Here is a 25,726-nt window from a genome sequence, read left to right as displayed (position 1 = left end):
GCGCCAACGCGGGACAACCCCACCTCCAAGATCCAGGTGATCATGGGAATCAGGAGAGATGTAAACCCTCCAAGAATTGCTAGACCACCAACACTGTAAATAATTACAAGTGAAAATGCACTTGTCCCCCTTCCGCACTGCTTGCAGTGGCTTTTATATTACTGAATACAATTAGGTTCACACCTTAAATCGCAATTTTCACAACAATTATAACAAAAATATCATTACTTCTTACTTTTGTTTATTATAAACAATGCATGCATGAAGTTTCATCATTGCTCACATACTTATCTTGCATAATGTATGAATATAATGTATGAATTTCAAAATCAACAATTTTCAAAAAATTCATAATATATGTTCTTGTGATACTTCAAATTTTACAGAGCTTAACTCTCACAAGATTGTTCCATTCCCAATGCATTTCGGGATATACAAATCCCTTCTTCAGGGGAACTGTCAAAAAAGTCAAAAGATATACGATTTAGGTTGATGGCACAGACCACCAACACCATATTAATATCCCCCTGGATCCCCAGCTAAGAAGCTAAACAGCAGCAGAAATATTAACTGCATGTTTATGAACTTATGCTTATGAACTGCAGATCCACAACCAAACATGCAACGGAACTGGCTGAAGCCATCCTGAACCACAACATTGACATTACTTTCATCACTGAAACGGGGCTAAACGGCTCCACTGGTGTGATCCTTGACCTACTAGTCCCTCCCGGTTTCTCCATCATCGGGAAAGACTGGGAGAACCGCCATTGTGGTGGCATAGCCATCATCCACAAGAATAGCTTTCTCATAGCAGAAACAGACTCCTTCACCTACCCCACTTTTGAATATCTCAGAACGAACCTAACCTTAAAGTCCGATAAAACTTTGAAATGTCACCTCCATTCCACCCTCCAGTCAACATGCTCTCCTTCAGCGAACACCTAACGGACCAAATTATGCATTGCTCACTAAACAGGGACAACAACTTAATCCTAGGTGACTTCAATTTACAATGGAATAATGAAAGACTAACAACCTCAGTCCTTAAATGACCTTTTACTCAGCAAAGACCTTACCCAGCACTGCGCCGCAATGACCAAACTAATAACAGAGCCACCACCCTTGATGCCATCATAGCCCACAGCGATACAGTGAACACTGCTAACACCCTTTCAGTGGACTGGTCAGACCATCACATCATTCTATTCCAAATCAATCAAGCGAAAATACCTCCAATTCGTATTCAGAAAATCCCATAGTTGACCTCGAAGAAAGAATGTCAGTACTCCCATTCCCCCCCCCTCCCCCCCCCCCCCCCCCAGAAAACCTCTCAACAGATGAACTTGCTACTCACTACAACTCCATGATGACTGCCATCCTTGACAAAATCGCTCCTATGAAGCTAAAAAAAATGTGAAATACTCCCTCAATATCCCGGTTTAACAAAATCCTCAACTCTGAAAGAAGGAAACATGGAGCTGCAGAAAGACTCTAGGGAAATAAACCGTCCATAACTAATTTTCTACAGCTCAGAATGAAAAGCAGAAAATACAAAAACCACATCATGAAGGAAAAAGCCACATTCTTCAGCAGAGCGCTCGACAAAGCAAAAAATTACCCCAAAGAACTTTTCAACATCATTAAACAACAAACCTCTTAACCAGCAACCAAGAATTCTCCTGTCAGAGAACATTGTGAGAAATTTGTGAATTTCTTTGATGAGAAAATCACAAAGATTAAGCTATTCCTAGACCTCCACTCCCGGCCATCCACTGAAATCTCTCCCGTAACAGAGACACTTCCCTTCGTTCTCCTCAAACTCCCAAGTTGTGTCCACTACACCGAGCCCTCAGGTTGCAATCAATTCCCAGGATCCCCCAAAACTCCTAGGAGCTGGAAGAAGTTCACTTCACTCATGGAGGAGGACTTCTCTAAGATGATTTCTAAATCAAAGCCCTTGTCCCACCTTCCAGACCTTCTTCTGGCCTCCCTGGCAAAGTCTCAACCACACCATAATCCCTCTCTTGACTGAGATTTAAAAAAAAGCTGCCTCAGCAGTGGGGTTATGCCAAATTGTCTCAAACGAGGTCAAATCACACCCCTGTAAAAAAAAAAAAAAAAAAAGATATATATCTATCTAGCTAGCGCTGGCCCCGATAACCTCAGCAACTTCAGGCCCATCTTCAACCTTCCCTTCTTGGCAGAAAATCATGAGAAATGTGTTCTCTCTCCCAACTCATCCAACACATCGAAGCTAACAATCTTCTTGACTCTCTCCAGTCTGGCTTGAGGAAAAGATGCGCAGCGCAGAAACAGCTATACTGAATGTGGCAGATCTCTGTATACTGATGGATGCTGCCTGCTCATGCTCCTAGACCTAACAGTAGCCTTTGACACAGTTGACCATAAGCTGCTTTTAGAAGCCCTCCAGATTCGGATTGGAGCCGCTGGCTTGTTTCTGAAATGGTTCACCTCATATCTACATTACCGCTTCCAACAAATAAGAATAAACAATACGACCTCAGATACTTCCTCCATAACAAAGGATGTCCCCATAGCTCAGCGCTCTCACCTACACTCTTCAGTATCTACCTGGAGCCCCTCACCACCATATTCAAACAAGCAGTCATCCCTTACCACTTTTATGCAGATGACACCCAGCTCTACTTAGAAATATCCTCACTTGAGGACTTACAACGCTAAATTCCACTTTCAAAGTCCAAAACTAGTAATCACACAACCACCTGAAACTCAGCCAAGATAAGATGGAAATCCTACCCACATCCATCAATGGACGGTCCACCCAGGTCAAAGAGTGGCTAAAATCGATTGACGTTTTTAACTGCAAACTGTCTGTAGCGGACTGAAATCCCTGAGGATCTCCCTGGACCCCATCCTGAGCATAAGTCCACACATAAAAATTACAGTGAAGAGTGCATTCTACCACCTTAGCTCCTTCACAAAATCAAGCCCTTCCTCCTCCTCAAGGAAAACCATCACACAAGCTGTGCTTCTGTCAAGTCTGGACTAAGGAAACACAAACACTCACTGGCCCGGCAAAGTCGCACTTACCCTTCGAGCCACACACTGGAGTCAAAAGACACAATCACATCTCACCCTCCTTAAAAAATCTAAAATGGCCCCCAATTGAACCCCGTTGCTGCTTCAAAACTGCTTGCCTCACTTGCAAAGTCCTTCACACCGGGAAACCATTCTACCTTGCATAAAAACTCAAAAAAGCAGGTGAGCGATCTAAGGAGCACTAACTCTCTGCTTCCCATCCCCCCAAAAAATATTAAAACAAAAAGCCCTTGCGCACACTTTCTCAGGAAATGCCCCCAAAATCTGGAACTCCATCCCAGTTTACATTAGGAACGAATCCCTCCATGAGCTTCAAAAGACAAATAAAAGATCTTCTCTTAAATCTTCACCTTAACCTTTCTGGCTCTGATGCTTAGCACACAATCTAATAACATCTGGAATCTCTTTCCTGAGTTATATATTGTTTGTTCCTCCACATGTGATGTTACCAATGTTATCTGATACCAACTTTATCCACGCACATAAACTGTATCTCATCTGGAACCTGTCCCTTGAGCTGTACATTTTGTTCCTCGACAGGACTCATTTTTCAACAAGATTTATTTTGTAATGTTTTCTAGCATTGCATTGGACAATGTATGTATAAAGCTCTGATACCCTTAGGTCTTGCCTACGCTGTATAAAACGCCTTATATAAAAATAGAGAAGTACTACATGGCTGCATAATTACGGGGTTCTTTCAAGTAAGTGGTCCATGTGTGAATCGGAGAAGCATTGAGCTTATATAGAATAGAGAATCTTGGGGAGACCACTGAGAGGAATCCTGTGGCTGCTAAAGCTAGAAAGACTACCTGTGGGATGTGTTGGTTGTGATTCAGTATGGAGATGTCGTACACGAACTAAAAGGAATAGTCTCACCACTTTACCTTCTCTGTTCACTCTACTGCACGGTGACCTAGATTTTTTTTGTCAGCCTTGGAAGAGAAACAATTTGCTAATTAGTAGAGAAGGGACTGCATAATGCTAGGGGACATGTTAAATAATCAGAAAATTAAACCATTCATACAGTGTACAAGGGGGTTTGGGATTGTAGAGGAGGGTAGCTATAAGTATTTTCAGCAATAAAGCTGGGTATTAACCCCTCAAAATTGATTAGGCATCAGAGAGCTAACAACCTTTTAAAACTCTTTACGCGTTATAAATCTTTCAAGAGCCTGGTGTTGTATATAAATGCAACAGTGGGAGAGACCAGTAGGTGTAGACATACCACAAGAAGAATGAGAGGACCTGAAGCATGACATTCAGAGCGCGACCCGTAGCGTCCAAGACCGAGAAACTGGGTGTAAAATAATTTCTGGTGGATACATCTGCCTGTGGATTCCTCACCGTTTTAATTATCCCTTGCGCAGCATTCAACTGAAACTTTTTCATAGCTCTCCCACGTCAACGAGGACGTCCCAATCAAACGGCTCTGCATGCGACTCGCAGTGACCTAATCGGAGCCATAAGAAGACCTCGTCGGCGTGCTGTCAGTTCCTTTTTTCTGCGCCATTGACGCGTAACGGTTTTTCTATGACTTCATTTCTTTGTAGTGTACATTGTTACAGTTGTATGTAAACTGTTTCTGTGAAATGGCTACTCAGAGGAAACTTGTTTTAAAACCTGTAGGGAATGTGGGGGCCATATGTCTGTCACGGACCCCAACGAAGATTGCCTTTGGTGCCTGTTGTCTGACCAAGACGTCGAGGATGCTCTTTACGTTGTCGGATGAATCCAAAGGCCCTCAGAGAAGGAAGCGAAGTTGTTTATGGCTCAGGAGAGGAAGGAGAAGAGAGGTTGTAAAAGGACTAAGTCGAGGTCAAAGTCGCTGACTCCGCACACCTCGGTCGTCTAAAAATCACATGAAGAAGCAGCGTCATGGGTCCAAGCATCGCTCTTAGAAGGACAAGTTGCCAAAGTCTGTGCCCGCGGTCCTATGGCGTCATAGGCAGGATGACATCTCACCTTCTCATTCACTGCAGGTGACTCCGGTTCATTCTCCGGCACCAAGGAACTCTCTGGCACTCGGGGAAGCATCTACTTCACCTCCAGCCTCTATGATCCCGGATACGGTGTCTCTGGCACCGCATCCAGAACCTGCCTTTTGCAGATCAGGTGGTTCCAGATCCATACCCGCCTTTCCTGGCTCCAGATCCATCGCATTTTCTGAATGCAATGTATGTCATGTTTGCCAGGGCGGTTAACCCATCCGGTGCGCCTTGTGCCCAGTGGGACTGCTTGCCTATGGGTGTTCCCCAACATTATGCCCAGGCATCATTCTTACCGATGACTCCTTCTTGGCCTCTCCTGATGCCGAGGCTATCCACGCCGATCCTGTCCCAGGGGGAAAGGATGGACTATTCTCCGGAGCCGCCATCTCGACTTCATGTGGTGCCGCTCCTGATGGGCCTCCATCGATGCAGGCACCGAGGTCACTGGTGCCGTGTCTGGCACCACCGATGCCAATTCCGCAGATGTGATCGAGGAGGGAGGCTCCGAGGCTTCTGGAAGAGGAGGAATTCCAGGAGCAGCAGGAGCAAGCTGATGACGGAGAGATACTGGATCCTATGGATGACTTTGAAGGGCTTCAAGAAGCCAGTGGGCTGGACACACCACCAGAGTGGAGCGCCCTTCTCCCAAAGCTCTTCCTTCCCAGGAAGTGGCCTTATACCATTCATTCATAAGGAAGGTGGCTGACCTTCCGAATTTACAGTTGCCCACTGTGGAGGTCAAGTCTAACATTCTAACTAAGGTACTGCACTCCCCTACATAAGCGGTGGAACCTTTACTTCCGTTCAACGAAGCGTTGACAGATCCAATTTTGGGGGTTTGGAGGAAACCATTGTCTGCCCATGCTGTATCCAGAGCGGTGGCAAGGTATTATAAGGTTGCGCTTGGCGACCCATCATTTTTATCGTCTCACCCTTCTCCTGAAAGATTGGTGGTTCAAGCTTCTTGTTCCTCTAAGCAATCGGCAAGTTGCTTTCTCTCAACTCCGGGGGATAGAGATTCCAAGAAGCTGAAACAGTTTGCTCTAAAGGTGTTTTCATCTGCCAGCATGGCTTTGAAGTCAACTAATGCCACGTCCCTGTTGGGGCGTTACATCCATCCATGCATTCATGGACACAGCTAAGGAGGTGATGCCCAAGCTGCCAGAAGATGTCTAGGGTCACTTTGTTGGAGGTCCTAAAGTTTTTGTCCTCACATGAGATAGTTTTAACCCACACGTTTAAATAGTTTTTTTCGCACTCTGCCCCTCACTCTGACCACCATTGGATGTTTAAAACACCTCTTGCTCCTCTCCTACGGGAGAGTTGTAGCCCACACTGTGTACCTTGCGGTTGCAGTGTGTAAGAGGGGACCCGATGATGAAGCATGTCACCTCTGGGTGAGTGAGGGTTCTCGTCTTTAAGACAATAATTGTCCCCACATTCAAGCAAAATTTGAGCCCTCGCTTCGATTTAATGACACCCTCCCAGATACTTCGATAGCTACGTGGTAGAAATGATGTTCTTATCCTCCTGTTAGTTTGTAGGTAGACAGCCATGTAGGCTGGCACCCGATGACTCAGATTTTCTCACCACGCACCTTGCTCCATTAGAGTCTTGTTGTACATGCTTCAAGGTAACTCCTGATTCATTTCTGACCAATCCCCCAGAAAGAGAATATAAAGAGTGATGCCTTTGGCAAGCGTATTTCTCCTTTTTTTTTTTTTTTTAATAAAGCTAGCCCGTCACAAGCATCCATAATTGCAGTCTGCCTGTTGCGCCATTATTCTGATGCCCTTTGGGACATGGCTGGGGTGATTTTGCTGGTGGTCCCAGAGGATCTAAGGGCATCTGTGGCTGATGGGATCCATGACAGGCAGGATGCAGTGAAGTATGTCATCTATGGTAGTATGCCATCTATGCAGGCTTGGATTTGACAGACTGAACTGGCAGGTCAAGTCAGTACCTCTGTTGTGCTTTGCAGACACGTCTGGATGAGCTCAACTGGATGTTCCAGAGATATAGAGGCACCACAAATGGATAATAATAATCCACATTTGTAAAGCGCGAACAATCACCCGTAAGGGTCTCTAGGCACTGATGTAACAAAGGTTTCATTCAGCACAATTATAAAACTCCTAAATAAAAATTTACAAATCCTTTGGCTGGCTAGGCCACCTCAATTAAGACTATAATTGTATTGCGATATTGTTTATATAGTGCTTACTACCAATGACACTGAGTTGAAGCACTTTATGGCAAGTAGGATGCTACTTCAGAAACCAAGGTTAGTGCTTAATTTAGTGGTATTGTCAGTTATTCAGATTACTGCCAAATCATTATTGATTAGTTATGTGTTAAGGAAATAAACATAACATTTACTCCACTATGTGGTAAATTAAAATGAATAGCAGTTAGGAGTGATCATTAGTGAGGGCTAGGTGATATCTGGCAAATGTTGGTGCGGAGGTTAGGTATTGTTGGGTTGCAAGGATAGGGTTTTAAAAGGAGGAGAGGTTGTGATCTATGAAATGAGGTGTCAGCAGTTTGCTGAATTACAGTATGAGAATGAAGGCAGACAAGCATGAGAATGAGAGGAGGCTATACTCAGAAATGGAAGGCATGCAAAGGATTGAAGGCAAGAAGAAGGAAACTGAAGAGAGACAGATGAGGATTTAATTGGAAGTGAATCATGGGAAAAGGTTTTCTGAGATAGCAAGCATTCTGAGGAAGGAAGCTGTAGGTAAAAAAAAAACGTTTTTTATAGTACTCCATGTCAGGAGAGACAGCTTAAACATTTAAGTATGACTGTACTCATCATTTAAACACGAGGGGTCGGAGCCTAGTGTGAGCTATGCCTACTGCAGCTCTTTTGAATATAGACTGGAGTAGCCCAACCTTGGTATGGGTCTGTACACTGCATAACGGGGCACAGAAAAAGGAGGTCTCATTAAATTATCTTCCTTCACTATTCTGTATTACACATTATTTCGCTTACTCACTAAAAATGAGATGTGTGGCACTGTCTGAGAACATTTCACCAATGTGCAGTCCGATTTATACCTTGTATTGTTACCTAATAACATTGTAGGTTATTTCTACAGCACAGCAGACCAACCGTAGATGTGAAAGGTACCTAGTGCTAACGTCCAAAGTTTGTCCTGCGCATGTTTGTTATGATCCAGTGTGATACATGCATTGTATGTATACGTGATGCAGAGTAATGTAGGCCTGTGGGTTCCATTTTGTGAAATGTATTGCTGATATTCTTAAAGCAGGAGGTAGGTGACCTCGATAATGAAGTGGGTGCAGAGGAGACAGGACTCCTACAGTGGTCCTATTAGGTTTGTTTGCTAAGAGGGGCTACCAAGTCTTCCTGTAGTACAGAGACTTGGTAGATTGTGCTGAGTAAACTGTGGGACTTCAGCCTCTATGGTTCAGAATGTGAAGGGTTCTGGAGGTGTGGGTTCTTTTGCATATCATTATGTATGTGGCTGTTGATAACTGTGTGCAGAAGGTTCAAATCTTTGTGCCTCTGTTGTGGGTACTCCAGGCCGGATCCCTGCCATGAGGAGTGTCACTTAGAATGGAACATTTTTCTAGGTATATTTGATCGTTTTGTGTGTACATACACTGACCTGTAATGTTACGTACTGAACAAAAAAGGGGAAAAAAATGTTTCAACTTAATAAAGAAGCACTCCAAGTTCGAATCCAGGCTTCTTTTCAAACGAGTAGCTTGTGACCTACTTGTAGCTCTCCAGCTGCCTGGGAGTAGCTTTCCTGTGTGCAGCCCAGCCTAGTAAATTCGAAGGTTTTGCTAGATTAAATTAATGTGAACTAAAATTGAACAATGTGTAGTAAATATTAAAACGCATGTATTTTCAGAACTCAAGCTGATATTTTGAGAAAAATGATAACTTTGTAAAATATATTTAAAGACAATATTTGAGTGATTAATCATGTAGCATCAAGAAGACATATGACCCATATGAATTCCTGGGTAATAGGGGTATTACATTTATGGCTTTTATGTATCACCCATGGAGAGGCATTACAAATTGATAGCCTTTTTTATGTTATGATGGCAACCCTGTCTGCGGCATCGAGGTGATCACTGCTGGTAAACTTGCATGCGGTGGTCACTAATATAATCTTGTAGGATGTGCTCCCCATCACAATAGTAATAGTTCCTCGGGATGATGATATTCGTTAAACATAAATAGCTCTTTTTACAAAAAGGGTTTTCATATTGACTAGCTTGGTGTACCTAATTTCATTGGTATTTCGTTTTGACCAGTAGATGGCAGTGAAGTATTGTTAAACCGGATTCAGTTTCCTAGTGCTCCTGGTATTTCTGTATGGTGCAATCCCGGATTTCGCGTGAATTTCCGTGTATTGTGGATAAGACCAAAGTTCATGTAAGTGGCAGTTCAGACCGAGGACGGAGTAACGTCGTTACTTATTGTTGTAATGAATTTAACCCACAACCTGTATTAAGTAAAAACATGCACGGCGGGTTGCAACTTGTATTTATTGAATTTTAAGATGTGTTCTTTTCCTGCAGGGGCGTTATAAGGTTATTACCAAACTGCTCGTATATTTTTTTTTCTTGGGGGGGAGGGGGGCTGGTACTACAAGCTCCGTGCATATTTTAATTTAATTTATTTTTATTTAATGCATTTTTATATAGCGCGGACTTTACCCGAAGGTGTCAGAGCGCTGTACAAGTGTCAGAGCGCTGTACAATAGGACCTTACGTTACATGGGGGAAATGTTAAAAAATAGAACTTTACAAAAATAAACAGGAGACAAGAAGAGATGGGGTAAAACCATAGAAGGCAAGAACACAATATCAAACACAGCAAGCAAGGGTGAGGAATGTACAATAAAATATTACAAATGTACAATGATGAACGAATTTCCTAGAGGGGGCTGATAATGAAGGTATTAGTTCTGAAAGTGTATTTGGAAGAGAAGAGATTTGAGTACATACTCCCTCACCGCACAGCTCTGCTGGTTTGTTCCTGTCTGTGCGGGGCAGCCCTTATCCTTTTGTGCAGCGTGATGTTGCTGCGGATTCTACCCGTCTCCTTTTAGCGATTGTACTGATGGAAAGAGAGGTTGCGCCTGCTGTCTTCCTTGCGATGCCCACGCTCTCCTGACGGCGTCTCATGCGTTCTCCATGGCCCTGCCTCCTTCTGCATATATTATGCAGTGCTCACAACCCGATCCGGTGGGAGGAGATAGCTGACCTGGGAGATTATTTTGCGCAGCAGAAGGATCAGCATCCTTAGCATCGCGCGTCGTTTCTCCTGTTCGAGTGACTGTCACTTGTTTTCCTTCCGCCTGGCAGCTAACAGACTGCAAGATTGATGTAGATCAACACGGCGGTTTTCCACTTTTTTTAATTTCATTTTTATTTTGCTTTTGGACCGTATGAAGGTCCAATGTATTAGCGCAGTGGCGATGGATCTGGGCGTGTATCAGCTAAGGCATTTCTCCATCTCTTTCTTGTCCTCGCTGTTGGGCACCGATAGCGCCTCCGTGAGCCTCGATAGCAGGTACTTGTGCGCCGCGGTGAGGGGTGATGTGGCAACTGTGATTGGGTGATGCGATGCTGCTGCAGGTGAATTGCCCCAACCGGCCCTTTGTCCTTGGCACTGGACGATGGGTTATTCTACCACCGGTGTGAAGTGACCCCATCCCCCCTTGTCAGGCTTTCTGTTGCATACGAGAAGTCGAATTCATTAAACACATCAGATTCACGTGAAGCAATTGGGGTCCCCTGAGGGATATACATTGTGCTATGTCTGCTTTAGAATCCCCTCGCAGCATTAGCACAATCTTGCTCTTTCGAGGAGCAGTGTCGTGTGGCTAGTGCGTGTGTCACCGCGAAATCACATATATTACATCTTGTACACGAAATTTGAATTGCCCCATTGCTAATTGTTTTATTTGTGTGCTCTTACAGCTCTTCTGGTGCCAGTGTGGTAGCGATAGACAACAAAATCGAGCAAGCCATGGTATGTATCCACTCTACCTGCATGTTTAATGTTCCTTAGATGGAGTTTGTCTTTATTGTGCACGTTTTAACTAAACACGGGTTGACAATAGGTATGTCTGATATGCAAGTTTATTTTGTTAAATCCCAGTCTCTGTACATCTATCCTTATTAAGGTATTGTTGAAAAATACGCTTTCATTGATGCACATCAAAAGTGTTTATTTTCTCGGATTTAGTGTGTATGTGGGAGTTGGGACGAAGCGATTAACCTCCTTGTCTGCGTTACTGTGGTGCAGTGCTGTGCGCCAGGATTTTCTGTGCACTGGAGCGTTAATCGTTCTTCTCACGCGATATCACTACCCTCCCCGTTTTACGTCCCACTGTTGCTAGGCAAATAGGCAGCCTCCCGCGCCTTCTATTTATAGTGCTTTGCTGTGATTGGCTGGTCCTGCATTGCAGCCTGTGACGTCATTTGGTGTCACAGGCCGCGAGAGCGCTGAGGGCGGGACTAATGTGACACCGACAGAACCGGCTGTGGCCGGCCTAGTCCAGAGCCCGAGGAAGGTTTACAAACAAATATTGAGACATCTGTCAGTGGGACGCCTAGATACAGTAGTGATGCTTTCCTGCTGTCCATGCTAAAGTTTATACCCACACTGTTGTAGCAATGCTCCCTTTTACCCCACCCCACTCACTCGTATTTTATTTAATCATACTTGGCTTTCGCAGGGTTCGTTAGATGATGGGATGTCCATACTAGGCAGATCAGTCGCGTGTTTGCGATTGCACTCTCGAGTAATCTAACCATTTTTATAAACTTAGGAAAAGGTTTTTACAAATTGGCAGGGTTTAAACCAATAAAAAAAACTGGTGCTCTTCAGATGATTGAATGATGCTCTGGTACTCTTGGGTAATGAAGATCTGCTTCTGGATCTTCACACACGTTTGACGCAGAAGACCACGAGGCACAGTGACACGCGCTATCCTCTCAGATGGGTGTAGAATGCACGTTCCTCCACTAGTTCTCATCCAACCTTTCAGTAAAAGGTCACGATGTGTGAAAACAATGAATTGTGGTTGTTTATATTTTTCCCTTTAGTGTGAAGTACACTGGTTCATGTTAGTCTCTTCACTGGTATGTACTTTTACCACCTTGGTCATCAGTATTAGCAGGGGCTATATTTCGACCCTTGTCAGTATTAAATAGGTCGATGGCCTTTCAGACTACTGGTTGTGGGTGTTTCAGCAGTGTCCTGCAGTGCTTTGAGGTTTTGGGCGATAAAGAAGCATAGTGCAAGGTTGTGATGGCATCTCATGTGGGCTCTTTTTACATCTCTCCTACCAAACAGCCTAAGCTGTCTGATTGTGAAAATACCTATTGTCCGTTTACAGTGTGTTTAATGCCTGCCCATTGCTTAACATTGGTTGTCTTTGTTAATCTTATTTGCTTCTTTTGTTTGTTCGTGTGGCCTTTCCTTCTTCTTGTGTTCCAGTCCCCTGGAGCATGACCTCATTACTTGTGTCCTACCACTGCTTATTTTTCAAGCACTATGTTCAGCAGTCTTATGCGAGTGCATGTTTTTTCCAGCTGTCTCCCTCGTGTACTTATCTTCCCTTCACTTCGTGTTGCACTACCTCAGGGCACAAGTCCGCAAAAAAGAAGTGGGGGGACGCTGACGTCACAATAGGAAGTGACGTCACGAAAGGTGGCTTGCGCCATCAGACTCATTGCCTCCCCTCGCTCACCCCTTAGATGCGATTGCATCAGAGAAGCCAGCGCTTGAGCAGCGTTCTGGATGAGCTCCAATCTCGTCCCAGAGAGGCCAGAGAGTGAAAGTGTGGCTCCATTTGCTCCAGTTATCGAGTTCCCGGTAAAATTAGTGGGGGGACGCTGTCCACCCACGTGGTACCCAGACTCTAGCCCTGCACTGCCTGTGCTTTTCCTCAATCCTCTACATGCTTCATGTTGCACTGGCCCTTAAGTGCTTCTGCCCCTGCGTTGCTTTCTCATAGACTTGCTTCTTCCTCCGTCCACATTTTTGCCCACCTCCGTGTGCTGGTTTTCCACCATTGTTGCCACCCTTTGTTGCTTACACCCCACTTCTGTGTTGCTTTCTCCTACCTGTGCTCTTACTGTTGCTTCCCACCACCCACGCCCTCTTGTGTTGCTTTCGATTACCAGCTTTAAAGAAAATTTCTGTTGCACTACTGTTATGTTATTGTGGATTTCTAAAGCGCACATTCACCTACAGGTCTCTTGGCGCTGGGTTTCAATTCTGGAGACACTGGTTAAGAAGTCTGTCTCCCCGTGTGAGCATGGATAAAAAGCCAGGTCTTCAGCTTTTTCTTAAATCGCAGATGATCTGTTTCTAATGTCAGAGATATAGGGAGAGGGTTCCACAGTTGGGGTCCCTGTACTGAGTACTGTGCATGGATCTTAGTGTGCGCTGAGGGGAGTATTTGTGAGTTCTTGAGGATATGTACTTGGGACCTATGCCATGCATAGCTTTAAACAGGATGGATCCTGTTCTGAGCATAAGCCAGTGGAGCTCTTTCAGCAGTGGATTGATTTAACAGGGTCTGTCTTGTTGGTAGATAGTTCTGGCGGATTGATTTTGTGTCATCTGTAAACAGTGTTTCTGATTTTGCGGTAGGCCTAAGTAATTCGCGTTAGCATAGCCATTTTTTGATAAAATCTGAGAAATAATGATTTGGATGCTGGCCTCTCTGCTGAAAAACCTTCTGATTTTTCGCATTTTCCGAAGTTGGAAAAAACATGCAGAGGTAACCGAGCCGATCTGCGTTCTCATAGAAAGATCCGAGTCGATCTGTATTCCCAGGCTCTTAATCGTATTCTTTGGAGCAGGAGCAGGGCCAGTGTGCAGGAGTCCAATGCAGGAGTTTATATTTGGGGATGATGATTTCGTTTTTTTCAGAATTAAGTTTTAAGTGAATATTGTTCATCCAATTCCTGATGAATAGCATGGTTTTCCTAAGAAACACCTTGGAGTTTATAGAGTCATGGCAATAAACTAGTTTGTTTTAGTATACTGTTAAACTCGGATCAGTAAATATAAAGACAAAACCCACAACATTTTGTAGCTGCGCATCTACAAAGTGACTCTACCAGCCAAAGGTTTTATAAAAAAAATCTTTAGCCGTACTATTCTGCGCAACATTGGGGATACTGTGCACCATCACTAAAAATATTGCCAAAGCCACTAGGTACCAAAGACGAAATGTTTTGACTCTGCCAATGCTTTTTTGGGTTTTTGTGTGAGTGGTACACATGGCAATATCTACAAACAGGATCTGCAGTGCCGTTATGCTGCAGCACCCGGGTCTGTTTCTTACTCCGACAGCCTTGAAGAAGGCATTCAGTTCCCTAACCTTTCTGTCTTGATGGAGACAAATTGGCGGAAATTAACAAGAGCAGCAAAGACCTGATTTTCAGGTTATGTGATTGGCCTGTTGTGCGACTAGGAAATGTCAAATGCTTTCAATCATGGAATTTATTATTTTGACTACCAGTATCCCAGCATGATCTTTGACTGAAGACCTCCCATGCGTGCACAGGTAGTCACAGTTCTTAGGACACACCAGACTTAGAATCACAAGTCTAGTCCCATATGTAAATGGATTAAAATAGCACGAGTGTTCCATATACATTTATCCTCCTGTCCTTGAAAAGAAGGCTACAGGTAGTGCAGTGGCAAGCAGATACTCCTCTTTTTATGGGGTCTGCACTAGTTACATAGCTTCCTCGAAGTAGTGTCATTTACACCCATAACATTGGCATTACCATTCTGTGCATTCGCTCTGACGTTTTTTTCTTTTTCCTTTTCTTAAACTTGATTATTCAGCGCAGTTCCCGGGTGATAGAACATTTTCTTCTCCGAACTAACGTTGCAACGGCTGGAATATAGCGTTTAATTGTTGTCATCTGGTAAATATGTTACTTATAAAGATGTGTAATCTTGCAGTGTTTTTTTTTTCATTTCTTTATGACTGGGAACAAGTTTTTGTTTCATCTCACTATTAGGCTGGTCACATTAACAAATTCAAGAAGCTGATGGCGCAAGTAGAATTTATGTAAGCTTAAACAGGGACTTATTTTCCAAAACGAATTGGCAGGATGCACGCTTTTATATGGTATGTGAAAAAACCATCGGATTTCTGAAGTACATGCCAGATCAACAATACCAGGTTGACATTCACTCTTCTTGGTTGCAGTTGGCTATGTAGGTTATTGCACATTTGTCCTGCTTTGTTTTAAGTATACCGGTTACATCCATGATCTTATCTTGATTTACCTAGTTAGCGAACCTTTAAGAAAGCATCGCAAGCAGCAAGTCAGACACATCATGCACTTCACATGTTGGGGATTTATTGTTGGAGGTAGCACCTTCCACATCCCTGAAAACAGTATCCTATGTACAGACAAGCCTCAATTTAATACATGTAACTACTTCAATTGTCAATAGAAAATGTACTATTCCCACAGGTCCTATGTGGCCCTGGTTGCCATCTAGGTGATGGATGGAATGTCTCCATGACAATATCTTACACTCGTGCGCAAGAGTTCTGAAGTTGACTTTATGTATTCCAGAAACATTTTCTCCACAGGTATCTGCTGTAATCAGTCTTTTCACAGCAGCAAAAAACTTGGCAATACCAAAACTTCAGTGCAAGTTTTTGCTTGAATCTCCCATTAGGAATGCCTTTCAGTAAGTTAGTAGCAGTAGTTGCTTTATTCTCTTCCTTCCATAAACCTGATTGTACTGTGACCAAGTTGGAAAGGTGTTTCTGCAGTCTTAACTACTTGTTCTGAGAAGTACTACTTTGAAGCAAACACAAGGGGATGATGGACGGAGCACTGAAACTTTTCAGACACTCACCCCTAGTCACAGATCTGGGTTGAATCCATCATCGTTCTTTAGCCTACTTCGCCACCCCAGTTCAGACACAGCTATATGCAAATCAGTCTTGACCCTGTGCCTCATGGGAACAGTCCAGCCCGAACTGCCAAGCCTACTTTGAACTTACAAGACACACAGAACCACCTATTTAATACAATTCTCCAGCTGGTGATTTTCATTGGTGGGGGCCTGCAGCACTTCATATATATTTACCAGCATTGATTTCTTTAGAATATAGTACTTTGATTTTTCGTGGATGACCAGCCGCATAATATTTCTTTTTAAGTCATGACACCTTTTTCTACTCACAAGGTTTTAAAAAGACATTGAAACTCTTTGCAAGCAACAAGGAACGTGTATTTTCTGCAGGACATATCCAGGCACCATTTACATATATATTGTAAATAATTATTTGTGAATTACATTTACAGAGGTATCGGCATTTTTATTTCGTGAGTCAGATGTATAACGTATGCAGGCAATCTAAAACTACAGGGGTTATCCATGCCGTGACTGTTGAAAACAGATGTTAGTAATTGGCCCGTGTGAGGTTTCTCTTTGGTGTTAAGGTTCAGGGATACCTAAGGCGAATGGGGACCGTGAAGCAAAGCTGTATGTCGCTGTGCATCGAAAGGAGTCATGGACCTCACGCAAGCCCTGCTCCAAGTCGAGGGCGCAGACCTGCTCCCACTCATCAGGCCGTTCCTGCTACAGATGATCTTTGAAGTTGAAGTCCGAATCGAAGTGAAGTTGAAGTCAAAATCAAAGAGGATACACAATTTCCTAGTCTACTGATGTCACAGCAACAGGTCAAGACCTTCAAGGAGGCCATGCTGTGTATTTTTGCCACTCATCTGGCGGTTCCTGGTGTGCCTTCGGACCTCTTGGAGCTAAAGGGGCTGGTTACCGAAGGTTGAGTTGTCCTCTGTGCCGTATGAGCACCTGGAACCTGTCTGGTTCTGCAACTACTCCTGTGCATACTTCCATCCTTTCTCCAAGACCAGTATCAGTCACTCTATCATTGTTACCAGTCTCAATGTTGTGGGCACTAGAGGTAATTCTGCTTCCAAGTCTGGTGTCTGTCCCCTAACCAAATTAGTCTCTACCCCCAACCAAGGTCATGCTCCGTCTCTACTCTAGTACACCCAGTTCCTGTACTGTCTGATTGGCCGTACACTCCCACTACCTTGGATCTGTCCTCCGAGGCTTATCAGCTTTTTGTTTCTGATTCTGACTAGAGTTTACCATCTCTCAGAGATAATGATGATGGGGGACAATTTTCTCCCACACTATGATGACAGTTTGTACATGCATTTACTAGGGGCCAGTGGGCATGATACTTCCTCTGTTGCAGGGTTGATTTCACCTTTTGGCTGCCAACAAAAGATTTCCTCTTTTGCTGTGGTAATTAGATATGCTGCTTAGGTCTTGGACCTACAATTAAATTTTTCCGTACAAGCTGGCTCTGAGGGCCAGGTTGGCCTCTTACTGAAAGTTGTGACTCCTTTTTGGGGCGAGCATTCGAGACCTCTTGTATATACTTTAGTATATACTTACTTATATGTGTATGTACTTTGTGGGCTCTGGAGATCAGCCCTTGGACTTGTCTGCTTCCGCTTAGGGACTTTTTTTTTCTGTTCAACTGCCTCTATTTAACTGTCTTGATAGAAAACGACCAGAAGAGGTCAGTAAAATACCAGAATTGCTTTTTGCTGAGGGACTTTCTTTTTTCTATTTTTCTGGCAACTGCCTCTAGGTCATGCTTCATCATTTGGGCTATGCTCCTAGTCGGGCAGGTGCTGCAATGCCCTACGGGTCCCCCGAAGGGTCTCTTTATTGGATATCTTTTGCTGAGAAGCCGTTTGGGTGCGTGGGTTTAAGTGTCAGTGAAGTCTAAAGTGGTGTGTTAAACAATGACTGGGGGGAGAGTGGGTACTATTTATTAGGGTGATCCCTCTCATTGTTCAAACAAAGTGTGTAGTGCTGCTCTAGGGGATATTATGTCCCTCTGTAGCTGGGTATAAGTCCCTAATGGACATATAGAACGGTCTTGAAATCTACCAGGCCGTGATGCCGTTGTCAGTGCACATTGTCAAGAAACAATACGGCCTTGACGGCCAGGTGTAACGTGAAGGGCATTTTGCAAGCTTGGTCCTGCAGGACTTTTTGGTCTGAGCCCACCATCCACCTTGGAAAGTACTTTGATATCTACTCTAAAGGTGACGAAGCTGATAAGTATCCATCAGAAGAACAAGTTATTTACATTCGGTAACGCTCTTTCCGGTGGATGCGCTGAATGTAGATTCCTCGCTACCCTTCCACTCTCAATTCTGTGAAGTGACCTTTTTCTTATCATAGAAGGTCACTAAAAATGTGAGATCTGCTCATTAGTATCTCCAGTTTTTTTTGTGCGCTGCATCTGAGGATGGATAAAGAGTTAAGGAAGAAACTGTTGATAGTGTGCAGGGTTGGTGCTTATATGTGGCACCTCTTTAGTGGAACAAAGCTAACTGGAGCCGCACAGCGCTATCTAATGGGGTGCAAGAGTACTGCTATGAAAAACATCAGACCCAGTGTAGCATATTGCGAGTTTGCTAAAGGTGAGTAATCTGTGGTTAGTCTATCCACCAGAAAGGGCTTTACCGCAGGTAATTATTGTGCTTGTTGGGTTGTTTTTATATTTGATATGACTTAACAAATAATTTGTGAGATTAATGCTGTTTAGGTTTGTAATTGTTTTTTATTTGAGGTAATGTTGTTTGGACCAAATCTAAACCATTGTCTGTAATTGAAGCACGATTAGAAGGGTATTCCCTGGCATTTTTTTTTCATCAGTTGGTTCCAATGACCACCCAACCACCACTTCACTGATTTCACCAGGCCCCATCATTCCAGCGAGAATGCAGCGGCTCTTTTGACTAATTTACAGATTGTTATAGTCTGCGATGCTGGTAGTTGAAGATCAGCCCATGTTTTTTGTTGTTGTTATAATGCATGTAATTTAAGTATGAAATTAAGACTTGAAAGAAATCAAATTACCTGTAATATCGGTTTTGAAGTTTGATCTAGGTAATTTATACGTATTTATTTACAGTCTTTGTATAAAGCTTATTGTTATAATCTTTATGTATGTTGTAGTTGGTATCTCCCTACACCCCTTCCCCAACCAGAAAGTGGTATGTTCCGAGGGAGCCCACCTTAGAATGTTCAGGTGAGCTCCAGTCAGTTTGAGAGCGGATGGTCACTAATAAAGACTCTGAACTTCAAATGGTGTGCGGTATCATATTTACAACACTGGCGACGAGCGACGGACTGCGAAGGGGGCAGGTGGCCATCTCCCCTCTGTTTCATTCTCTCAAGAAGAAGAATAATTTCTATCAAAGTGCTCATGCAGGAAGCATTCGAAGTGGTTGGAGGGCAAGCTCCGTGAAGGACAGCGTGCTATCTTCCTATTTGCTGTTTGCGACATATTGGTTGGAGTTGGAGTGACAGCTGTCCTGTTGTGACTTTTCTGAGGAGCCGATCGCTCCGTGGATTACGTGACGGGGACTTTACTTTACAGCGTCATGGAATTTCTGAAGTACAATAGATTATCACAGTGAAGGCACTTACCTGATCTCGCAGATCCAGTCTGTTCCAGGGTGTCGGTGAGGAGGCAGACACTTTTCCTCTGGAGCGCTTCGGTTTGAAGGTTGCTGCAGGACCAGCGGTTCCAGCTTCTGGTATTGGGAAGTGTGCTGTGGTTCCAACTGACTTGTGTCTGGAAGTGTGGTGAGTTGCTGAGGAGACTCCCCAATCGGACGGATCTGATGTGAGGCGGGCAGAGCAGCGCGCTGCAAGACAGTCTCGGGTGGAGGTGTGTCTGGATGCCTGTTGCATCGCCCGTCGGTGGAGTCGTGGAGGTACGGGCGTCTGTCAACTCTTCGCTGACGACGTGAGGAGCGCTAGGCAGGCAGCTTCGTCCTGGGTTTGCAGCGAGCGGACGTCCTGTGAGGTAATATCCTCCCTCAGGAGCCGGCGCGCCAGCCGCGTAGGACCGGTCCCTGTCAGTTTCTGTCAGCGCTGCCGGGATCCAGCCGCGTCAGCTGTTCTTCCCGTTTTGTAGCGATTTCCTTTATTTGGTGGTGCAAGAAGCAGCGGTCAACGGCGCAAAGTTATCCAATCTGCCTCCTTTGAGACTGGGGTGAGTGCACAAAGTTTGTGTGGCATAGGGTATTTTCCTGCTACTGTTGTAAATCATCAGGTACCCAGAACAGTGAGCTAGTGGCTTTCAAGCGAAGGGGGGTCCCTCAGGTATCTTTTGTGTAGAAAGATTCCTCCCGCATTTTATCCGGATTTGATTTTCTATATTAGAGGCTCAGTCATAGTAGTCACTATGGGAACACCTGGCATGAGTCAACCCCCGTCCTTTTTGAACGACTGTGGGGACCCGGATATCCACTGGAAAGATTGGGCCAAACTGTTTGAGTCATATCTCATTGCCATGGGAGGTGAAAGGTTTTCAGCCCTGAGGAAACAGCATATTTTACTGCACAATCTAGGTGTACATGGTCGCAAAGTTTACGAAACTCTTCCGGAGCCTGAGCTGGAGGATGATGAGGGCATTGATGTTTTTGATGTGACACTGATGAAGCTGGAGGCACATTTTGGGGATAAGGTCAATGTCGTGTTGGAAAGACACAAGTTTTTCACCAGAGTTCAAGGGAAGTGTGAGTCGATCAGTAACTACATTGCAACATTAAGGGGTCTAACGCAGTTGTGTGAATTTGGGGATCTGAATGATTCTCTCATACGCGACCAACTGGTCAGGTGCACAAACAATAGCAGGATTCAGGAGAAACTGTTAGCCAAAAATCCCACTTTGAAAGATGCGGTGGCCATTGCGCAATCTGTGGAACATACGGCAAAATGCGTAAAAGAAATGAAAGTTAAAGAAGAGGTTGTGGCACAAGTACATGTGGATGAGCAAAGTGAAGGAGTTTGTAAGGTGTCTAACAAGTGGAACACGAAGGAAACCCAAGCCACAAAAGCTAGTAGAGAAGGGCATAGTGCAAAATGTTATAGATGTGGTAGCAGTAACCATCTTGCGAATAACCCTATGTGCACTGCCAGAAGTGTCATGTGTAAGAAATGTAACAGGAGGGGACACCTAGCTAGAGTGTGCAGAGAAGGGTTTAATAACATGGTGAATGCGGTTAGTGGTGGTGAGGAACCTCATGCAAAATATGTATTCCAAGTGAGGAGCATGGCGGTGGGGGGAAAACAAAATTACCCGAAATGTATTGTGATGTTCAATAACAAACCCCTGGAAGTGTATGCAGATTCCTGTTCCCCCTTCACGTTAGTGAATGTGCATGATTTTGAAGAGTCATTGGGGGGGTCAAGAGAGATTTTAGAGACTCCTGACATCAAACCTGAAGGGTACACGAGACATCCCATACCCCTGGTGGGCATGCTGTATAGCAACATTGATTTCAAAGGGAGGTCCACGAAGGGGAGTGTGTACATTGTTGAGCATGGGGCTAATCTTCTGGGGTGGCAGCACCAGAGAGAATTGGGGATCAGGTGGATCCCAATGGTGAGAATCAAGTGATTATGGTTGACAGAGGTAGCAATGAAGGGAGTCTACAGATGAGGTTTCCCAAACTTTTCACTGAGAAATTGGGTAAACTACGTGAGTTTCAGCACAGAATAAAAATCAGACTTGGAGCCAAACCTGTGGTACACAAGACTAGGTCAGTACCTTTTCATTTGAGAGAAACTCTTAAGGAAGAGTTAGATAAACTCTGTGAAATAGGGGTCATACAACCCGTTGAGGCCACCGAATGGCTTGCGCCCCTAGTTTTAGCATCCAAGGGTAATGGGAAAGGTATTCGCCTCTGTGTGGACCTACGCTCTTTGAATGAAAACATTTGGGTGGAGAGATTCCCTCTCCCCAACATAAATGAGATGTTAAGCACCATGGGCAAGGCATGTTATTTTTCAGTTATCGATCTGTCTAGAGCTTATCACCAAGTAGAGCTGCATCCCGAGTCAAGACCGTTGACGGCATTCACGTCACCGTTTGGGGCGTTTATGTTTGTGAGAATGCCTTTTGGTCTCGCCTCTGCAGCCTCCGTATTTCAGAAAATAATGCAGCAGGTACTGAGAGGGGTAAAGAACACCCTGTGTTTCCAAGACGACATTCTGATGTATGGGGACACAGAGGAGGCACATGACGCCACCCTTCATGCAATGCAGTGTGTCACAGATTAAGTGAGGCAGGGTTAACTGTTCAACTGGACAAGTGCAGGATAAAGGTAACATCTGTAGACTACCTGGGGCACACCATCAACAAAGAGGGGTTTAGGCCCAAGCATAGTTTAATCCAAGCTGTCAGTGAGGCCCCACACCCAACCAATAAGGAGGAGCTCAAATCCTTTTTGGGATTAGTGGAGTACATGTCCAAATTTGTCAGGAATTTTGCAGATTTATGTGTGGGCCTTCGCGAGCTGCTGAAGAAAAATACGGCATTTGTGTGGGAAGAAGAACACAGTAGGATGTTTGAGGTGATAAAAAGGTGCATTTTGGAATCTCCAGCATTGGGGTCTTTTGATCCAAAAAAGAGCACCATTTTGACCACTGATGCCTCCAACAAAGGGTTGGGTGCCATGTTATCCCAAAAAGGTGATGGGGAGGACAGAGTGATAGCGTTTGCCTCCCGTACTTTGTGTGAGGCAGAACGCAATTACTCGGTCATCGAGAGGGAGGCATTAGCATGTTTTTGGGCAGTACATCACTTCAAATTCTTTTTGTGGGGTAACAAGTTTACCATTCACACAGACCACAAACCACTCACATTCATGTTTTCCCCCAAACAAGCACAAAGTATGTCACCTAGGATAAGCAAGTGGGTGCTGGGGCTGGAAAACTTTAGTTTCAAAATGGAGTACTTACCGGGGCCAAAAAATGTGATTGCAGATTGCTTGTCAAGGTTACCCGTCGAAGGTAAATACAGTGAGGAAGTGCTAGATGTTCCCATTTGCGCGGTGCATCTCCCCTCGCTGACTGATGCAGAATGGAATAAGGGCATGGAGGAAGACAAGGCCATGGGTATGTTAAAAGAACTCATTGTCAAGGGTTGGCCTGACAAGTTATCGGAGATCCCTGACATAGTTAAAGATTTCTGGGAAGTCAGATTTGAACTGTCCATCATAGCTGGCCGCTTGCAGAGGGGGGAGAAAATTGTCCCACCAGAAGGGCTGAGGAAAAGGGTCATAGATCTGGCCCATGAGGGGCATCTGGGCAGGAGCCTTACCAAGAACAAAGTGAGGAGTTGCTTTTGGTTCCCTAGAATGGATTCGGAGGTGGAGAGAGCAGTAAAGGAGTGTGTCAGTTGTGCGAGAAGTGACAAAAGCAAAGTTATCCACTGTGCTCCTTTGGCCCCCATAAATGTACCCATGTCTCCATGGACTAAACTAGCTATGGACATTGTGGGTCCTATGGACATACTGGGGACACAGAAAAGATTCATGTTCGTGTTGGTGGATTACACTTCCCATTGGGTGAATTGTAAATTTACAGCGTCCACCACAACTTCCAATCTCATTGCGTTTCTAAAAAACATCTTTGTGTACGAAGGAATCCCCGCTACCCTGGTAACGGACAATGGTGTGCAGTTTGTCTCTGATAACATGAGAGAGTTTTTGGAAGAACTCAATATAAAGCATGAAAGGACTGCTCTCTATTGTCCAAAAGCCAATGGGTTAGTGGAGAGGGTAAATCGGATGATCAAAGAGCAGATACAACTGGCCATCACCAATGGGTTGAATGTGGAAGAAAAGTTGAGAGAAGCCTTATGGGCATATCACACCACGCCCAATGGGGTAACAGGAATATCCCCGTTTGTGTTTCTCAGAGGAAGGGAACCCAGCACCAAGATGAACCCAAAGTGGTTGGGGGGAGGAAGAAGAGTTGTACCAGACTTGGGTCGTGTGGAGAGACGTCTAGAGTCTCATCAACAGAAGTACAAAGCTTGGTACGATGGGAAACATGGAGCTAAAGAGGTAGAGATAAAACCCAACTCCCAAGTGTGGGTCAGGAAACCGGGTAGGGTGCAACCGGGAACGAGCAAATTCGGAGCACCTCAAACAGTGGTAAGCACAAGCAAGAGTGTTGTTCGCCTGGACAATGGACAGACATGGAGCAAAGACAGAGTTGTAAACACTGAATGAATTTTGTGTTTCCCAATGTTTTGTAATCCCTTCAAAGGGAGATGTGTTATAATCTTTATGTATGTTGTAGTTGGTATCTCCCTACACCCCTTCCCCAACCAGAAAGTAGTATGTTCCGAGGGAGCCCACCTTAGAATGTTCAGGTGAGCTCCAGTCAGTTTGAGAGCGGATGGTCACTAATAAAGACTCTGAACTTCTACTGGTGTGCGGTATCATATTTACAACACTTATGCCATCTAATTGTTTGTTGGAAAAGTGCATTTTATTTGAGTTTCTCCATTCTGAGGCCCTCAATAGATGTGTCTGTGAGGAGACACAAACTTTGATGTCAAACGGTGCTACACAGTCCTCCAATTGTCAGCTTCTTCTTTGTTTTGCTTTTACACATTACTGTACTGTAGAAAGTATCTTGTTCTTCTAGAGCTTGGGTCCCAATACATCGTATAGTGCCACACATTAATGATCTTTTCTCAGTGAGGTGTATTTCTTTGCCTTGGCTGACCTGTATTGGCCTTTTCAATTATCTAACCAAATTTTCTGTGGATGACGAATTCTGTCAAGAAAACATCCTCCTCGTTCAGTGAGAAAGCATTCTGGTGCTCTTTTAGTGCTTGTTCTGCAAAGCTCTTTGTAGTAGAGCTTCAAAATGCAAAGAGGTGAATCAACACATTGATTAAAAATCCTTTCATCTTGTTTGACTAAACTTCTATCTGCTTTTAGGCAAAAAGTGATGTTACTGGCTTTTCAATTGTTTGTGGTCCGTGCCATACTCCAGGCATAGAGTTAGATTTGTCCTCTGTATTTTTGCTACAGCATTTGTTGTTGTCACAGGATTACTACATGTAGAACGAAAAAGTGATACACATAGAAACCATTTGAGTCGCACATTTTATCGCCTAACATGCAAAGTAGTTTTATGGAGCCTGGTATATTTTCTTTCCCACATACCTTGGACCTTACATCTCTCCAACTGTCCCAAAAAATCGGACATGCTACTCATGCCAAAGGACACCTCCTCGACTCGGTGTTCTCCAGTCTAGATTACTTTAAAGGGACTGACCCCGTCCCACTTCCGTGTTCGGATCACTTCTTGGTAACCGTATCTTGGTCACCACAGATTTCCAGACCTACGAAACTACCTGGGTCCTGGGTCGCTCCTGGAACAAGCTACCCTTGGAGAAATAGTCCCAGGCACTGGAAAGAACTAAACGTATCTTGAATCCGTGCCCAGTCAAAGCCAACGAGGATTTTCTCAGTTGGATAGAGGAGTCACTTATCGCTGTCCTTCCAAAGACCAGGATAAAAAAAGACTGTTGGGCCCCACAACTCCCCATGTTTTTCTCCTGAACTGCCCACCTTAAAGCAGCGCTGCAAGGTTAAGGAAAGACAGTGGATGAAAGACTTTCTACCCTCCAAAAAGCTGGATTACAGGGCATCCATCCATGCCTATAAAGCAGAACTAAGAAGAGCCCAGGCCTCCTATTACGAGGGTAGGATTTTATCAGCTGCCAACTCGC

At 44.3% G+C, this 25,726-nt stretch overlaps 1 protein-coding gene across 2 annotated transcripts in view; it reads left to right on the top strand.

Moving 5' to 3' along the window:
• The window catches only part of TSC22D1 (TSC22 domain family member 1), a 346,738-nt gene that overhangs the window by 313,635 nt on the left and 7,377 nt on the right, over window positions 1-25,726 (top strand). For both annotated transcript variants that reach the window (XR_014967722.1, XM_085621820.1), the window contains one exon: window positions 11,046-11,097. Coding sequence is in view for 1 of the 2 variants with exons in the window: in XM_085621820.1 (XP_085477946.1) it covers window positions 11,046-11,097 (52 nt within the window). In the remaining variant the exon portion in view is untranslated. The remainder of the gene's footprint in view (window positions 1-11,045; window positions 11,098-25,726) is intronic.

This window comes from Triturus cristatus, chromosome 8, assembly GCF_964204655.1.
Source record: "Triturus cristatus chromosome 8, aTriCri1.1, whole genome shotgun sequence".
NCBI lineage: Eukaryota > Metazoa > Chordata > Amphibia > Caudata > Salamandridae > Triturus > Triturus cristatus.
This window is presented reverse-complemented; position numbering and strand designations above follow the sequence as displayed.